The following is an 18,687-nucleotide window of genomic DNA, read 5'->3' on the forward strand; positions in this document are numbered from 1 at the left end:
ATTCTGTTTAGTAAAGTATTTAAAAAGTTATGCTAAGAAAAAGATTTTTGTATCTACAAAAAAGGGTGATTTTTTGCATAACCTCAAAAAGCCGGGTCTTTTTGTTTACGTGCGAGAGTCGCACCAGATGCGAAACGCCCGGCTGCCACATTGCTTCAAATGAGAGTCTGCATGTTTTCTGGAAAAGTCTGTATCAGGTATATATTTTTTCATAAACTTATTTGCATTATTACTTTGTAAATGGAAGGAAGGACCCAACCACCTAATGGTGGATTAAAAAACGTTTTTATTTAATATCTCAGGATTGAAATCGAATTTTCGAGAACTGTGAAGGTCAAAATGTGAGGCATTGTGAGCACAGAATGCACGTGCTACAAGATAATACGACAGCGACGAAATGTACTTTAATCAATAATGTTAAAATTTATAATGGGAATAGAGTCTTACAAGCCTAAATTTTCTAATACATGGAAAAATTACAGGCCATTTTTAAGTTTGTTTTATTTTACATATCTGGAGAATTTAAAGGCCCAATAAAACATTTTTTTGCTTTCTGCGTGTTCTTGAGACCGTCTTGAGCCACGGGTAAACAACCAAAAAGCAAAATAAAGAAATTTGGTTTATTGGACCTTTTCAAAAAAAAAAATATAAATATATCATATCAACTCGTCTAGTAATGATTGTACTGAACAATATCAAAATTTATAACTAAATTACTTCCAATAGTTCAGTTAGTTGTTATATTTTCTGTTAGTGTTAAGGTTTTGTTTTAATAAAAAAGATCATTATTTTTTTAAGTTTTTAATGTTATTCTTGCTTTAAAAAATTTCAAATAACAAAGATAAAATTTCAAATTTTATTTATTATTTATTCTTTCAGTTCATTGAGGTGCAGCAAACTTAAAATAATTCAAAATAAATTTTCTCGTTTTGGCATTTTGGCTCATCGATTGAAAGTTTGTGAACGCATGTTTTTTTTTAGATAAAATATTTTCTTGATTTTTTTTCTAAAATTTTATAATCAGAAACGAGGGAAAATTTGTATTAATTAATTATAATTTATTTATTTTAAGTTGAGTGATATAAAAATTGATAGTTTTAATACAAATTTTCTATCGTGTATTCTTTTTAATGTTGCTTGCAAGCTTCTTTAAAATACAAAACTGGCTGTCCAATCAAAGACTTAAGCCACCACTGCCATATGGTTATTTACCAAGAATGTTGTGTTTACACAAAACAAATGTAAATAGAATAGACATTTCGAATATTACCTGTTCAAATTTTTCAGAAATTTGTTTTTTTTTAGTTCTACAATTTTGAAATCTTAGTTTGAGTTTTAGACATAGTTTTAGTCAAATCTTCACAATTTTCTAGAACTATAAAGATTTTTTTAACTATTTTATTTTTCATAAACAATTGAATAAATTTTCTTCGATCTTTGATTTGATTACTGAAAAAATATCTTTTTACTAGTATCCTTGCTTCAAAAATTTCTCAGTGATAGTATAATTCGTATACTGTTACGAAACTTGGAAAACGGTTTAAAAATGAAACGAAAAATGCTTATCACACAAAGAATTTGTTTGTTTCAAACCTGTTTCCTTTTTTTGTTTTTAGCAATCATTTTAGTTTGCTCAAAATTACATTAAAAAGAGAAAAAAAAACTTTATACACGTCTGGATTTTTTTTAAATTTATATTTTTTTGTTTTAAGGAGCCATTCAGGACGCCAAAAAGGAACAAAAACACTGCTCACTCAATTTGGGCATCTTGTTTGTAGAGTGTCACAAAAAACACGATGTTGCGGAAATCTTCGGGCTCACCCGGATTTCGATTGGGTTTTGCCTCAGGAATAATGTTTTCATGCAACGAAAATTCCCAAAAATCAGTTATAACTCGTCAAAGTCGAAAACAGGAATTCTGTGATCATTTTTGAAACCAATTTAAAAAATCTGTGAAGGAAAAACTAATATTTTTGTTTTAAAGGCAACTTATTTTTGAACAATTTTGCTTTTTGAATGATTATTTTTTGTCACTTCAATGCCACGATACAGTTATTCAAGGAAAATAAAAATGACGGATTTTCAAAATTCAAAAAAAAAAATATAAGAAATAGAATTGCCTAGAAGATGATGGTATTGGTTTTGCTGGCAATTTTTTTGTTGGTTTTCAGAAAGAAATTCTTTAAAAAATCAGGCAGAAAAAATCATCAGGCATTGACATATTGCCAACGAAAAATAACGACTTCCTGGATGAAGACAAATTCAAATTTGAACGCATTTTTAAATGAACAAAATACGATAAATATATAAAAAAAAACAGACCTTTTTTCAGTAAATCGCACATCCAGAGCACTAAACGATTTTTGAGAATATTTCGTTGTATGAAAACATTGTTCCTAAGGTAAAACCCCAAAATCTAGGCGATACCAAAAGTTTCTGCAACATCGCGTTTTGAGACCCACTATCCATCAGTTTTGAGCGAACTAATGAAAAAGAAGCCATCCAAAAAGGTGCAAAATATGAAGAACGTTAAAGACATTAAATTTGTGAAAAAATCACAAATCAACTTCAGAGCAAATTGCTGAGCTATTTTTGGTCTTCCATTTATAAAAAAAAAGAGCAAACAAGATACCACTTCCAACTCGCAAACCCATGTCTTGACTCCTCTTCTTTCTCGTAAAAGGTGCCACAGGTCTTCTCCGATTGACGCGAAACTTTCGGGCATTCGCGTGTCAAACCGGTAGCAACCTGTCAAATTTGATCAGTACCAGACGCGTGCTCCCTTTTTAGAAACCAGAGAGAAAAAAATCCCACCATTGTTGGCAACACTTTGCTGACGTGAGGCCAAAAAGCGGCGATCCACTTTGCGGAAATCTAGCAAGACGCATCATAGCGCACTAATGGGCTCTAAACAACCTCTATTTGCGCGATAAATGCACTCAATCCCACTGCTCCGGGAGGGGGTCCTCCACAAACAACGTCAACGACTCTCTAGGATTGGTCATTTAGCGCCACACTGAGAAGAAGACGTCAACGCTCGGGTAGTATCTCGCGCGTGTTATCGCGGGTGCACCAATAATTGAAGCTGACAAGCATTTCCTTTTAAGCAAAAGTGGCTACTCTTTTTCGAGCGAGATATTGTCGCGTGGTGTAGACAACAACAAGTCAGGGAGATCGTGACTAAAAGATACATTTTAGTTTACTGAATTTCATTTGTAAAGAGGGTAGGCAGAGCTATGAACATGGTCGACAATGTAGATTTGGTCACTTGATAGTATCTGATGGTCAACGTATTCAGATCAGCTGTTTTGATCAAACTTCTGATTGGTACTGGTTGAATTGAAGAATATTTATGACTTAGCGGTCAAAAACTTTTTAAATGAATAAAAACCTCAAAAATTATAACATTCAATCCTCCAAAAACAAATAACAACATGAGCAATAGTTGACCTTTATCCTCGAGCAAACTTTCTTGCCTGCAATCCGGAAGTTCCAACGTCTCCGGATGTCTTTTTTCTTTAGGTCGCATCCATAATTAGGGAAAAGAAATGAATGAAGAAAGGAAGGTAATTTTCATCGTCCAGCACATAATCAACATTCTCCCTCCCTCTAGAGCCTACTTTGTCGCACGTGGTCAACTTTCTTTGTTTAGTAGCTAGTCACCAATGAAGGAGGTTTCTATTTTAGTACCCGTGTACTACTGAACAAAAAAAGAATGAAACCACAACCTTCACCGTGTCACCGGCGCCGGAAAGTAGGTTCATTCCTTCCCCAGGGTGGCATTTGATATGCAACGAGGACAAATTTTGTCGCCGAGGATTTCATTGTATGCTGCTAGCTAGCCTAGCTGGTTGTTAGCGCTGACAAAAACTAGAATCCTGATTGATTTACGGCTTTGTCGTTCTGTGCTGGAATTAGAACGGAACGAAGCTAGGTATTTTTGTCCAAAAATACCTAATCTGATAAGGATTTGCCGAAAAAAGGGCTCAACGGCTCCAAGGCCAATATCTGGCGCACATTAATTACCAACTGGTTGCTTACCGAACGGGGGAAGCCAAATTGGCAATTTTGCCATTGATCCGTTGTGGTGTGACTAACTAGCTGACTGTATCTAAATTGTGATTGATTTATGCACCTCACATACAAGAAGCGCGTTCATTCGTACAGTGTACGACCCACCAACAACTTCCTTATCGAAATTGACCAAACGGCGTACCGGTGAACCGGTGTGTTGCTATTTTGGTCTCAGGACAATGGCCCGATCAGGAGGCAGTAATAAATTGAGATGTTTTGGAAATCTTTTCTCATGAAAAATAAGCTTCAAAACAATTTAAACTTCTCATGAAAATTTGAACCATTTATTTGCACTCAATCAATATTTAAGGTTCCTTTCACAATATTAATGTATTTGAAAATTAAAATGCTGTTTTGAATTTAGATTTTTTTAGTTTATTTAAATCAAAAGGAAACAGTAAACTTCAAAGAGAAACACAGCCCTGGAAAACCCAATTTGAAAATTAACTTAATTTCAACAATTATCATCGGCGTAAATTATTATTCTGATTGATTTTAAATGATTAACTACAAAAAAAGTTTTTTATGCAGTAATTTTTTCTAAAATGGTGAGCAAAATTAATTAAATAATTGCAAATAGTTTTTCCACCTGTTTGATTTTCGTATTGTTTTAGTATAGTCCAGTTTCGATTATCCGATTATCACTTTGAGAATTGGAGTCACAAAAAATCTTTTCGGTGTCTTATTTTTGATTGTCCAGCTCAAGTGATGAAGAATTTTAAATCCAAGATGGCGGTGATTAAATATTGATTAAGTGCATTTTGTAATTTAATGGGCTATTTAAATTCGACTTAAACGGGGTCTTAGAAATCGAATTTTATTTTGAGAAAAATGTCCATCGTTCGAATGATAATATGGCAAAATTTTCATAAATTGAAAAAAAATATCCATCAAATTGTTTTTCTTGTTAAATGAAAAAAAAAATCACTTAAAAACTTATTTACTTTTTGAAAAAAAAGTCTCTTCTAAAACAGCTACTGGTAAAGTATTGTTTTATAATATTTTTCATTAAAAAAATTAAACACTGACAATTTGAACGTTAAACATTGATGAATAATTCACAAAATTTCAAGAAAACTTCATTAAAATATATATGTTAATTCAAATAGATTGATTTATGCATAGATAATAACTGTAATAAATATTTTAAGGCTGGTGCAAATTTTATTTAAAGTTGGCCCCCCTCCCCCCCTTCAAAGTTGGCCCAGAAAATCAGGGGGCGAAAAAAAACATACTTTTTCAAAAAACTTCAAAATTTCAATGAAATTTAAGTGCAATCAGCTGAAATTGATTTAAAATGCATTCCCCTGCGTTTAAAATCATTTTTAGCATGTTTGGGTTGATTTAAACATCTTTTGAATTTTTGAAAAATTTTCGATGCTTTTTTTTGCTATTTTTTTTGTTTTCGTCAAATTTTACTTTTTTTGAAAACTAATGATTGCAAAGCAACTTAACTAGTGTAAAATGCATTTTAAAACACTTTTGCATTCAAATGTTAGGCTTGTTATTTCAGATATTTTTTTATTTTTTTGGAAAAGTCAAGAAAAAACCGCATATTGGAAAATTGGATTTGTGGGGCCAATCTGATTTTAAATTGCTTCATTGAAAAATAAATAAATAAATCTGCTGTTGGAAAATATTGTTCTTTAAGTTCAATTTGTGTCTATCTGAATACATAAATTTAATTTCGATCTATCATAACAACTCAATTTTCAACCGTACCACATGTTAAGGTTTATATTAAAATATCGTTTTTCAAAAGCTCAGAAAATGTCACAATACTCACATTTTTGTCATAGAAAATCGGATGCATATTTGCAAGTTATCGTAAATCAAAAACTCAAAAATATTTTGGTTATGTAGAGCAAACCTCGTTTTTCAAATGATTATCTTTCGGTCTTTGGTCATGTTCAAACAAGGTAGTGGGTATAATTCTAAAAGAGTTCACGAGATCGAAATTTATGTATCGTTTTTTTCCGATTGTAAATTTGATTTTACATCTAATAATGAAGTCATAATATTTTTCCGAAATTTTTTTCACGTTTTTTTTTAAATCATGTTTGTTTCTAAGATTTGCAACTCTAAATATATTTAAAACATATAAAAAAATAGATTTTCAAAAATATCTCAAGATACAGTTTTTGGAATATTTTTAAATTGTATAAAAACTTATATGGACGAATTCATGTTTAATAATTCTTTTTCATAGAAAAGTACACGAAAAGATTCATTGAAAAAATTAAAAAAAAATAATTCCCAGAAAAATGGCTCATTAATGGGCTAATTGCGTATTCAGACAAGACAAGAATGTCACTTCTTGTTCAGATTTTGAACTCTTAAATTGCATTATTGAAATGAATTAGACACAGTGTTTTTTATTTTAAAAATGTTATGAATCACTCAACACACTCTTTACATTTTTTTTTCAAATCATCTTACACAGTTAAAAAAATATGGTAATATTACATCTGGGAAAGGGTACATATTTTTATTGTAACTTTTTCAATCTAACTTTAGATAAAAAAAAATACATCATAAAAAGGTATGATATCATATCCACCCTTCCAAAATATGTTTATGAAAAAATTTACGCCTTCCAAATGTAAACAGTTTTGTATGTGTGTTTAACAGTTTTACAATGTGACTGAGAAACTATAAAGAAAAAAAAATCCCAGTTTGCCGATTAAATTGGACATGATAATTAATAGATTATGGAATATGAAATAGAGTGTAAAAATTATTGGCTGTGTTTTTAACATTAGATTTTTCAGGTTATTTTAACAAGTAAAAATTTTAGTGAAACTTGGTGTTTTGAAATTAGGGTCCCCTTGAAAAGTGTAACTTTTTGGCGTAAAAAATAATTAAGCCTTATGTCATTAGGCTGGTACAAATTGTTTTTAAAGCTTTTGTCCCCCAGCTCTAGTCAAGGTCGAGGAGGGGTTGGGGAGCAATAAAAATATATGTTAAATTTTTAACTTTATAATTTTTAAAAAGTCTGAAAGTTTTCTATTTGATTACAAATATCAACGGTATACATATTTTTTTAAATATTTGTACAAGGTTTTTGAGAGAAATTTTAAATTTGCAGCATTAATTTTGTTAACACAAAAACTAACTTAATCCACCTATGTGGTTGGAGCCTTCCTCACTCATTACCATCAATGGCTGTACACAAATTTCATCTATTTTTTAGATCTGGATTAAAAAAAGAACATAAATATCACTTAAGTGGCCATATCTCGAGACAGGGTTGCCAGATCTTCTATGTTTTGGACTCGATGGAAAGGTCTTTTGATAACCTAACCAACGATGGGTCGGATGGTGGACCCGGACATAGTTTACATACATTTAAGTGAGATCCGGATATATGTGAAAACACATTTTTATACATAACTTTTGAACTACTTATCGAAACTTCAATCTGTATAAAACTCGATCTATGGGACCCTAAACCAAGTCGAATGCAACAAGTTCGGGTCAAATCGGTTCAGCCAGTGCCGAGAAACATGGGCTAGTTTGTTGGTCACATACATACATACACACACACATACACACAGACATTTGTTCAGTTTTCGATTCTGAGTCGATATGTATACATGAAGGTGGGTCTACGACGTTTTTATACAAAGTTCATTTTTAGAGCAGGATTATAGCCTTACCTCAGTGAGGAAGGCAAAACAGAAAACTTGAAATAAAAATTGGAAAAAGCTTTATAAAATTATTCTGAACCAATCGTTACCAAATTTTTAAGAGGTTGTTTCAGATTTTGCATGAGCTATGCAATCATTAATTTGATTTGTTTTTGCTCCTAATTAATTTATTTATCATCATCATGAATATAACAAAGTAACACAAATAAAATTACAATTTCACAAGAAAGTTTGAATATGTAATGTAAATGAAGCCACGCTGATTAGAACCAGATCAAAAATTAGATTTGTTTTAATCAAACTCAACTTAAACAAAACTAAAATAAAAAAAAACGATATTCATAAAATTGATTTTTTATACATTCAAACAGTTCCCCCTCTTCGGGAACTCACCAATTGTTGCTGCTGATAAGGTAATCAGCAAACGGCTAAATTTACCCGCGACGCTCAAAGCATGAAAACCGCCGCCGCTTGACTTGACTTGATGATCCCCGACTCTATTCGGAGGCCCGTCGGCACCTTGTTCCGTGTGACTGACCGTGACAACCGTTCGGCGACCATGATCGAGCTGGTGGCATGCGTGAAAAACATAGCATTTTGGCAAACACAGAAGTGAGACTTGATTAATTGGTGAGCATTAGGGGAAACAGATTGTCTGGTGGAATCAAATGCAAACTAGGCCAAGGATGAGACCAAGAATCACAAAACGAGGTTGATTAATTTTATTTTATTTTGTTTTGAAATCCAAAATTAGATTGAATTATATGTGTTAGGATTATCAAAATGCGATTCGTTTTAGAGACAACCTCTTTAAAGTCCCATATTGTCTAGTGGTTAGGATATCCGGCTCTCACCCGGAAGGCCCGGGTTCGATTCCCGGTATGGGAAGTTTTTTTTAATTGGAATAACTTTTTCTCCTACATGTTATCGGCATTTACCTTGAAGAGCAATCTTTCATTTGCAAATTACTTAACCTTGACGACCTGTCTCACCCATTATCTCACCGAAATTTGAATCACTTAGAATGCATTTCGTCCGGGTGTACTCCCGCGTGATGTGTGTTCTCTTGTCTAGTTTTGTTTTGTTACGTTTGATTGTCATGCAAAGTGAGACCAAGTGTGATAAGCAGCAACACGGGTGACACGGGCCACGGGTTTTTATTTCATTTTCTGTTTCGTTTTGTTGAGATAACAGCCATCGTCGTTTCTTCTTCAAATTCGTAACAGTGCAAACAGGTCAAAACTCTTCGCTAACACGTCACGAGTCACACGTCCTAAGTGTGACGCCCTTCTGGAAGATTTGTTAAAATAAGGTTAGAATAAATAGTTAAGTCAAACAAATTTAAATTTTTAACAATTTTTTTGAACTTATGAGTTTTTTTCAGTTTTGTTTTCAAAATGGCTTCTACCTTAGATTTCTCAAGTCTTGATAGTTGAGTACCTCTCACCGATGAGAATGCTTGACAGAAGAATAGTCACTTTGATAATGATCTTCTTCTTTTTAGCTCAGAAATGGTACAGCCGGTTCAAGGGGTCATGCTCAGTGGGTGAGGCGTCGTCCGAATTGCACCACCTCCCAGAGTGTTGTGTTTGTATTAAGATTGTGACATCACACGACAGTGCTCTTCCTGTGACATGAACCGTGCTGAGCATGGACACGCACACACACAGACACGGTTGCATGTTAAGTTGTTGCAGACTATCACTGGTTTGAAATCAAAAGTGTTTCACCTTCGACACGCAAGGACTTAAACTGGACCTGGGACATTAAGCTATCAGCAAAGTTCATGGTTAATGGCAGTTTTAGGGGGACGATATCGTTAAAAGCAAAAAGCAAAAAGCAAAAAGCAAAAAGCAAAAAGCAAAAAGCAAAAAGCAAAAAGCAAAAAGCAAAAAGCAAAAAGCAAAAAGCAAAAAGCAAAAAGCAAAAAGCAAAAAGCAAAAAGCAAAAAGCAAAAAGCAAAAAGCAAAAAGCAAAAAGCAAAAAGCAAAAAGCAAAAAGCAAAAAGCAAAAAGCAAAAACCAAAAAGCAAAAAGCAAAAAGCAAAAAGCAAAAAGCAAAAAGCAAAAAGCAAAAAGCAAAAGCAAAAAGCAAAAAGCAAAAAGCAAAAAGCAAAAAGCAACAAGCAAAAAGCAAAAAGCAAAAAGCAAAAAGCAAAAAGCAAAAAGCAAAAAGCAAAAAGCAAAAAGCAAAAAGCAAAAAGCAAAAAGCAAAAAGCAAAAAGCAAAAAGCAAAAAGCAAAAAGCAAAAAGCAAAAAGCAAAAAGCAAAAAGCAAAAAGCAAAAAGCAAAAAGCAAAAAGCAAAAAGCAAAAAGCAAAAAGCAAAAAGCAAAAAGCAAAAAGCAAAAAGCAAAAAGCAAAAAGCAAAAAGCAAAAAGCAAAAAGCAAAAAGCAAAAAGCAAAAAGCAAAAAGCAAAAAGCAAAAAGCAAAAAGCAAAAAGCAAAAAGCAAAAAGCAAAAAGCAAAAAGCAAAAAGCAAAAAGCAAAAAGCAAAAAGCAAAAAGCAAAAAGCAAAAAGCAAAAAGCAAAAAGCAAAAAGCAAAAAGCAAAAAGCAAAAAGCAAAAAGCAAAAAGCAAAAAGCAAAAAGCAAAAAGCAAAAAGCAAAAAGCAAAAAGCAAAAAGCAAAAAGCAAAAAGCAAAAAGCAAAAAGCAAAAAGCAAAAAGCAAAAAGCAAAAAGCAAAAAGCAAAAAGCAAAAAAAAGCAAAAAGCAAAAAGCAAAAAGCAAAAAGCAAAAGCAAAAAGCAAAAAGCAAAAAGCAAAAAGCAAAAAGCAAAAAGCAAAAAGCAAAAAGCAAAAAGCAAAAAGCAAAAAGCAAAAAGCAAAAAGCAAAAAGCAAAAAGCAAAAAGCAAAAAGCAAAAAGCAAAAAGCAAAAAGCAAAAAGCAAAAAGCAAAAAGCAAAAAGCAAAAAGCAAAAAGCAAAAAGCAAAAAGCAAAAAGCAAAAAGCAAAAAGCAAAAAGCAAAAAGCAAAAAGCAAAAAGCAAAAAGCAAAAAGCAAAAAGCAAAAAGCAAAAAGCAAAAAGCAAAAAGCAAAAGCAAAAAGCAAAAAGCAAAAAGCAAAAAGCAAAAAGCAAAAAGCAAAAAGCAAAAAGCAAAAAGCAAAAAGCAAAAAGCAAAAAGCAAAAAGCAAAAAGCAAAAAGCAAAAAGCAAAAAGCAAAAAGCAAAAAGCAAAAAGCAAAAAGCAAAAAGCAAAAAGCAAAAAGCAAAAAGCAAAAAGCAAAAAGCAAAAAGCAAAAGCAAAAAGTAGGAATGCTCCATTTTCACTCCAACAAAGTTCTGCTCTGCAAATGCGCCTGGCGGGTAGGCTACCTTCCATGATTCGCAAGATAAGATACAGTCAAGTGTTTATTTTGGCCAGTTTCATCTCAATTAGCACCTTCTTCCCACCCCGGATAGGGTGACCAAAATCCGTACCACAAGCAGACGATCTTTTTTTTTTGTTCTTTGTTTGAAGAAGATGCTGCGAAATGTTGATGTTTGCTGACACAATTACGAGTTTGCAAATTGTCACGCCAAACAACATCGCGCATCATCGTTTATCGAGTGTGCGAAAAAGTTGTTAAATTTTGTTCGAGCTTTTAATGACCGTGGTTCGGCGGACTTGGGTGCGGAGCTTAAGAGGGGCAATCAAAGTGTTACGGTTCGGGGGCGATCTGGCGATCTTCGTTTAGCAGGAGGACTGAAGATCTGCGAAATTTTGAGTGCTGAGAGGTGTTAAATTATTGTTTGTGCAGCGCATTTGATTTTTTTTTTGCTTAGAGTTTTAGACTCGCAAATGTGACTTTCACGAATTTCGAATATTATTTGGGATAATTAGTCTTTGTTGCCAACTCTCTATTTATAGGTATTGAATGAGAGATTTAGGGATAAACAGCAACTCGTGAGTTGTTATTTTGATGTTTATTTTAAGCTTCCTGCTTTTGTCAAGTTTGAGTAAATATATTCGATTTTATGAATAGAACTCAATTCAATGGGTATTAGAGAGGAAGCCACCGAAAATAAGCCTAACAAATATTTCGCAGGAATTTTCTAAAAATTGAAATACAGTCCACACTCGATAATCCGTTGTCCTCTAAATAATGTCACTTCTGAAATTCGAATCATTACTAAAAAAATATTTTGTTGTTTTAGACCAATACAATTTTAATTTTAAGTTTAAGGTTTATCAGTGTTGCAATTTAGGTACAAAAACACATGATATAATACACCACTTTCTCGAAAATAAATGATAGTCCTTTTTTAAGCATACTAACAGAATTCACTTAGGGAATTAATTTGTAAATTTTGATTATTTTTTTTCACGATAAAAATACAAAGTAAATAAATACCAGGTATTATAACTGATGATGAAATTGGTTTTGAGCCTAATTATAACAACACTATAATAAAACTCTTGAATTTGCAAATTCTCATAAATTTCAGAATTCTTCACGATTAACAAAAACCAAACACTTTAACCAAATTTCAATCAACTTAGAAAATAAAAAAAAACATTCCGAATTTTATTTACAGAAATGTGAGTTTAAAAGTTCAACAATGTTTCATTCATTTCGAAACTGCGTTTTTTTTTTTTTCGAAAAAAAAGGTATGACATTTTTTATGTTTCAGGTAAATTCAGGTAAATATTTTTTTTTTCAAATATTTCAAAAGTTGTTTTAAGAGCTCAATGTTTTCCTATAAATACGTATTTTCGAACAAAATAGCATCAAATTATCGTTATATTTTTATAAATTCAAAAAAGATGAAGCTAAGGCTGGTACAAATATTTTTAAAAGTCAACCCCCCACCATTCGCCCACACTTCAAAATCGGCTTGAAAAATCTGTGAGCAAAAAAAAAATTTTTTTTTAAACAGCTTAAAATTTTTAACGGAAATGGAATGGATGGAAGTGCAATCACACAACACTACGTTTTTAAGAGAAACAAAATATTCCAAATTATTGACATGGAAATATGGGTTTTGAAATAAATACTAAAACTTTTCCTAAACCTTCTTTTTTCGAATAAGTAAAAAATCATACCATGCAAAAGCTATAATCTTTTATTTGAAAATATTCAATGTTCAAACTAAAAACTTTAGTTTTTGACATATGTTGTTTAAAAGTATTACAAAAACCAAAAATTTTCAAAAAAATAAAATGATTTTTTTTGCTTTTGACAATGTGTTTTCTAAATTAACGAGTTTTTTTCAAAGAACTTAAAATTTTCACAAAACGACGTGTTTTTGAAAAAATACTTATAATTTTAATTTGTGCAATGTAGGTATCAATGATTTGGAATATTACATAAATTTTAAATTTATTGATATTTAAAACAAAACTCATTACTTTCACAAAAATATGTATTTTACAAAACTAAAAATCAAAAAAACAAAAAATGAAAAATTTTAGCTTTCAATAATCATTGCTTTAAATTATTAAATTTTTTAATACGTTTTGGAAGTGATAATACATTTTCGAAGATCTTTTAATTTTCACAAAACGACGTGTTTTTGAAAAAAAATACTTCAAATGTTAGTTTGTGCAATATGGGTAGTAATAATTTGGAATTTTGCATACATTTTGAATGTATTGATAGTAAAAGAAACTCATTACTTTCACAAAAACATGTATTTTACAAAACTAAAAATTTCAAAAAAAAAAAGGAAAATTTTAGCTTTTAACACTGCGCACACAATTTTTTGAAGATCTTATAATTTTCACAAAACGACGTGTTTTTGAAAAAAAATGGTATTTAGAACAGATATTAAATTGAGTAATATTTAAAAAAAAAACTAATAACTTTCACAAAATTATGTATTTTACAAAACTAAAAAATTTCAAAAAAAAAATGGAAATGTTATCTGTGTGTTTCAAATTATTAGAATTTTTCATAAATTTTGAAAGTGATAATATTTTTTTAAAGAAATTAAAATTACCAAAAAATACTCTCACAAAAATATGTATTTTGTCCTTTGTGATTTTTTTAATTTTTAACAAATTTTCGAGAACGTAGTTTTATAAAATTTTGAGTATTAAAAAAATGTATTTGTACTTTCCAAATCTACGAAAAATTGTTGATCATTTGACACAATTTAATAAAAATCTTAAATTTTGGTATTTTTGAATTAAAAAAACTACTTGGTTTACGAATGATCACTATGCTGTGCTTCAGTTTAGCACGCCCAGGTTATGAATCCCCGATATTTGGTCCGCCATTTTGCCCTCCATCTTGGATTTAAAAATTGTAAATCACTTTAGTGTAGTGTTTTGGCCATATTTATGATCGACTATTAAAAATAACAAAACGAAAAAAAATTCTTGATTAGATATTTACCCGGTATGATTTTTTTCCTAGGTTTTCGGATAATCGAGTCTGAACTGTATTTTTTTTTATTTACAAAAGCATTTTTTGAAAAATCAGGCAAAATTTGGCTTTGTTGTTCCTTCAAAAATTTTGTTTTGTGATTTTGAGTATTTTTTAAATATTTTTCAAAAGTAACTTTTTTTTACATCAAAACAAAAAAATTACGATAGTTTATTTTTCTAAGGCGGGTAGTTTAAATCATACATTTTTGAAAACAAATTTGAAATATATAAACAATGGCCTTAAGCTTCCGTATAATTTTGTGTCAACTTTGGTTGACTTTTAGAAGATTGTAAAAATCCACTGTAACAGAAGTAATCAGTAATTCCGTAATATAATTAGAAATTGATTTCGTTTACTAATTAATTAGTTTATAGAAAGGTTCTAAAGGATCACATTAAATCTGACCATCCCTGTCCAAGCCACTTTCCCTTTTCATTTGCAACCCTTCTCCGGCACCCCATCAATTATTTCCTTTATTCCATTGACCACCGGTTTTCACGAGCTTTTTTTCTTTCTTTTTTTTCCTCCTCACAGGAAATCACCCCCCGAAGTGTGCTCCAGTTTGACCAGCCACCTTCAACAACGTCATCAACCCCAAAACAACCAAAGTTAAGGGGAAGGACAAAAAATCACGGCGACGACGACGACCCACAAAAAAGCTCAACTCAACGCTCTCAAGAAGCTTGCGCTGGTCATTACTGGTGGCCGAACAAGAGAAAAAGGGTCTCGTGACTAGTGCGGGCTTTCAGAATGGAGACGATTAAGAAGGAAAATATACAAATAAGTGATAATGGTGGACCGGCCGCGGCTGCTGCTGGTTCACTCACACAGTCGTCAACGACTACGACGACGACCAGCTCGGCGGAGGTGCTGCGAGACGAAAAGTCCCAAATCGAGAAATCAGTTCACTCGCAATCGGCACTCAAGACGAAGCAGTCGTGGTTCCGCAAGTCCAACACTTGTGGCAGCCTGTACGCCAAGTGTGCCTGTAGCAACGGAGTGTCCGGCGTAGGACAGGCTTCAGCGGGAGCAGGGTCTCCTACCGGGAACCACGAGGGCAAGGTTCATCGTCACAGCCACGGCCGGCCGATCTCGACCTCGGAGAAGGACTTCCGGAAGATTCGGGTGCTGCAGGCGTTCGTCCATCCGGACACGACTACGGTATTTACGCAGGAAAATTGCTATCCGGGAAGTGACTCTCCGACGAGAGCTTCGTTGATTACGTCGGCGCAAGCCGGGGAGTTCCAGATCCTGCACTCGACACATTCCAAGCGGCAGTCTACGCCGAACTGTGGCGCGGACTACGCCGCGGCCTTTCATCCGGAGTTTGTGCTGAAGAAGGTAGCGCCGAAGAAGCAGTCCGCCAACGGACTTCCGGACAGCAGATCTCCCTCGATAAGCATTCCATCGCCGCGCAAGGTACCGCTGAAGAAGAGCTCGCGCAGCTATCCGGGACTGTCTCCGTCGGACAGCAGTGTCGAGTCGATCATCCGGGCGTTCGGACAGCGGTCCACCTCGTCCAGTGTGGACGAAGTTACGGAAGAGGAGGACTGCTGCGCCCAGACCGGTAGTGAAACGGACGAACTCGGCAGTTTGCGGGATTCGTACATCTCGTTCACCGCTGCCGCCACTTCCGACAAGCAACCTCCCCCGGTGAACAGTGATACCAACGGGTCGGTTGATCAAGTGTGTGAAAGTGATATTCAGCTAGAAGAACGAAGTGACAGTGATAGCAGCAGCAGTGACAACAGTCCACCCTCCCAGCTCCTGAACCCACTCCCCGCTCCGGCGATCCCGTGCAAGCTCAACCCGTCGGCGCACGAGTTCTTCATCCAGTCGGGCATCCTCGGACCAATGGGCAATGGATCGTCGGTGCTGCTGCGGAAAACGTCCAAGATCGTGCCGAACGTGGACGCGCCGGTCAAGGAGAAGGTGAGTTTCGCATTGTCAACAACAGCTAGTAGGTATCCGAGATGGAAGTCACACTCGGCCGCTAAGTGGATCATGGGACGATGCAAACAAATATCTGCTGATGATGATGATCGAGATGATGCCCGCATGTATCGGAGATCGTCCTCTCTTAAGTGGGAATTGATTGGAATTGAAGGAGTTGAATTGGGTGGGCTTGCGACATTGAACCGAAGTGCGTTCGCCTTAAACACGCTAATCAAACGGTCTTAATTGGATGGAATGAGTGAGCGTAGAAGAGCGTTAGTGGAATTGTTTGGGATGATGGTTTTGGAAGTGGTGAATCAGAAACGTCTTGAGTGATAAGGGAACAAAGTTCAACTCGAAGATGATAAACAATGTTTGTCGGAAAGTAGGACATGCATATAAAATAATCAGTATCAATAATATTCGTCAATCTGGCAACTGCGTTGGTCCTGTTAATGAACAGAGTTCATATCGAAGTGATTGTGCTATCATGTCGTATATCGCTGCTCGTTTTGAGAAAAAAGTTTATTGACATAGAAAAAAAACCAAAACAAGAGCACGCAATGTAAACAATAGAAAAAAACACGTTTGGGAGCATTGTCCCAAAATTTGGTTGACGGTATCCCAATTCAGAACCAAAAATGTGAACAGTAGATTTGCATGAATGGTCCGATTGGAAGTATATTTTATATGAACAGTGTCAACTTCGCAAAAGTTCTTCAGTATAACTATGAAAACATTGATTATATTAATACATATCTCAAATTGTCATGTTATTTTTTATAGAAAAAAAGTTTGAATCGGAAACTGACCATTTTTGAAAACGAATTCAAAAATATCTTTAGGAATTTTAAGGAGAACTAATTTCTAGGCAGTAAAAAAAAAAGATTCATGCTGAATCAATTAGTTTTGATGGCAACAAATATTTGTATTTTGGAAATCAATTTTAAGTTACTAAAAGATTTTTTTTAAATCAGCCCGTGTTTTCCGTGTTGTTTTTTTTTGGTTTGGTTTTAATCGATGTTATTTTCCATACCAATTTTACAGCTTTCCATACAAAAATGGTGTGTGAAAATTAAAAATCTGTATCTTTTGAAGGAATTTTTCGATCAATTGAAGACTACAGCGAACAAAAATTCATACACGGAAAAAAAATGGTTGCTAATTTTTCAAATCACTTTAAGCCACCTAAAAAAAATATTTGAAGAAAACACTTATGTTTATTTGTTTTACTTTTTATCTGATTTAGGAGACATAAAATGCCTTTTTTCAGAACATTTAAGAAACGGAAAAAATGTTTGAGCTATGATTAAAAAAAAAAAACAATTTTTTTGAACTCCCTTCCCCCCTCGTAACGAAATTTTCATACCAAATTTAGAAATTTTGTATGAAGCATAACACGGCCTTCAACTCCCCTCTCCCTTACTGAATTACGTAATTAAAGACAGCTCCTTCAAATCAAATTTGCATTCTGAAAGTATTTTTATGAAATTTAGATAAAATGCAATTTTTCTAGATAACGCCTTTGAAATAAAAATAGTTTAAGAATAAAATGAAACACGAACCCAAAATTTTACTTTTTTAAGCTATTTTTGATACGGCCTTTGGTTGCCGAGTTATGCAAAGTAAAAAGATAACAAAAATAGGATTTCCTCAGTTTTGCCCATTTAGCTCTCGTTTTTGATCACTGATATCTCGGGAACAACTATTGCTAAAACATGTTTTTATAAAAGAAATTTTCTGCTCTTTTCAGCGATATTTTGATTATGGTGTCAAGTATATTTGTTCACAATTTATCATTCATTGCAGCAAAAAAAACTTTCCCATACCGGGAATCGAACCCGGGCCTTCTGGGTGAAAGCCAGATATCCTAGCCACTAGACCATATGGGAAGACATTTAGATTAGAAAAATCAACTCAGGAGTTTTTTTTTAACCTTCTACTGCCCAAATTTTTTTCCCGTGTTCAGGAGGTCATTTTGAGCAACTTTTGTTCTACGAAAAACTTTACTTCTCTTGTTTTATGTTTTTCTTGTTTCATTTTTAGTATTTTAATTTGCATTTATTTTGTTTAGTTTATAATTGTTTTTGGTAGTATTTGGCCTACTCTACCACCTCCTATCATTACATTTTGCCTATCTAATTTTTTCATGTTTTTACAGTAACTATTTCAATTTTTTGCATGTTTTTCACATTTTCTGCTATAAAATGGAACCATTATCATTTAAATTGTAAATAAAAGCGTAGAGACATAGTCTGGGGTACTAGAAAAATTACTGCATACTTCTTTTTACTTTAAATATAGGAAATGTTAGTAAAAAACACAGCCAAAGTTGACCCCTAAAAAAATTACATTTTTTAAAACATTGGCAAAGTCACATAAAACAAGTCAAACTTCAAACCCTAAAATTTTCCAAAATTTTAAAAAAAATTCTTTCCAATGCTTTTTGAAGATCAAAAATTGGTTGAAATATTGATTTTTGGCGATTTTTTAAATCGAAGCCCGTCTAGAGGCGGGGTTGGGTTGAAGAGGGTTAATAGGTCCAATGAATCAATTTTTCAATTTATGGATGAGTTGGATAAATACGAAAAGTGCTTAAAAACTTATGTTTGGCAACGATTTGAACACAACAGTTTTAATGCAATTTCTTGGAAAAAAACTTATTCAATTTATTTATTT

At 33.3% G+C, this 18,687-nt stretch overlaps 1 protein-coding gene and 2 non-coding genes across 3 annotated transcripts in view; 2 read left to right on the top strand and 1 right to left on the bottom strand.

The window, feature by feature from the left end:
- The window catches only part of LOC120420968 (cGMP-dependent protein kinase, isozyme 1), a 48,393-nt gene that overhangs the window by 8,303 nt on the left and 21,403 nt on the right, over positions 1–18,687 (top strand). The window contains exon 2 of the mRNA XM_039584101.2: positions 14,608–16,005. Within this exon, the coding sequence (XP_039440035.1) occupies positions 14,824–16,005 (1,182 nt within the window). The 5' untranslated portion in view covers positions 14,608–14,823. The remainder of the gene's footprint in view (positions 1–14,607; positions 16,006–18,687) is intronic.
- On the top strand, positions 8,541–8,612 carry Trnae-cuc (transfer RNA glutamic acid (anticodon CUC)). The gene has a single exon. It is a non-coding gene; the product is annotated as a tRNA-Glu (tRNA).
- On the bottom strand, positions 17,829–17,900 carry Trnae-uuc (transfer RNA glutamic acid (anticodon UUC)). Its single transcript has one exon. It is a non-coding gene; the product is annotated as a tRNA-Glu (tRNA).

This window comes from Culex pipiens, chromosome 2 (genome assembly GCF_016801865.2).
Source record: "Culex pipiens pallens isolate TS chromosome 2, TS_CPP_V2, whole genome shotgun sequence".
In the NCBI taxonomy this organism is placed as follows: Eukaryota; Metazoa; Arthropoda; class Insecta; order Diptera; family Culicidae; genus Culex; species Culex pipiens.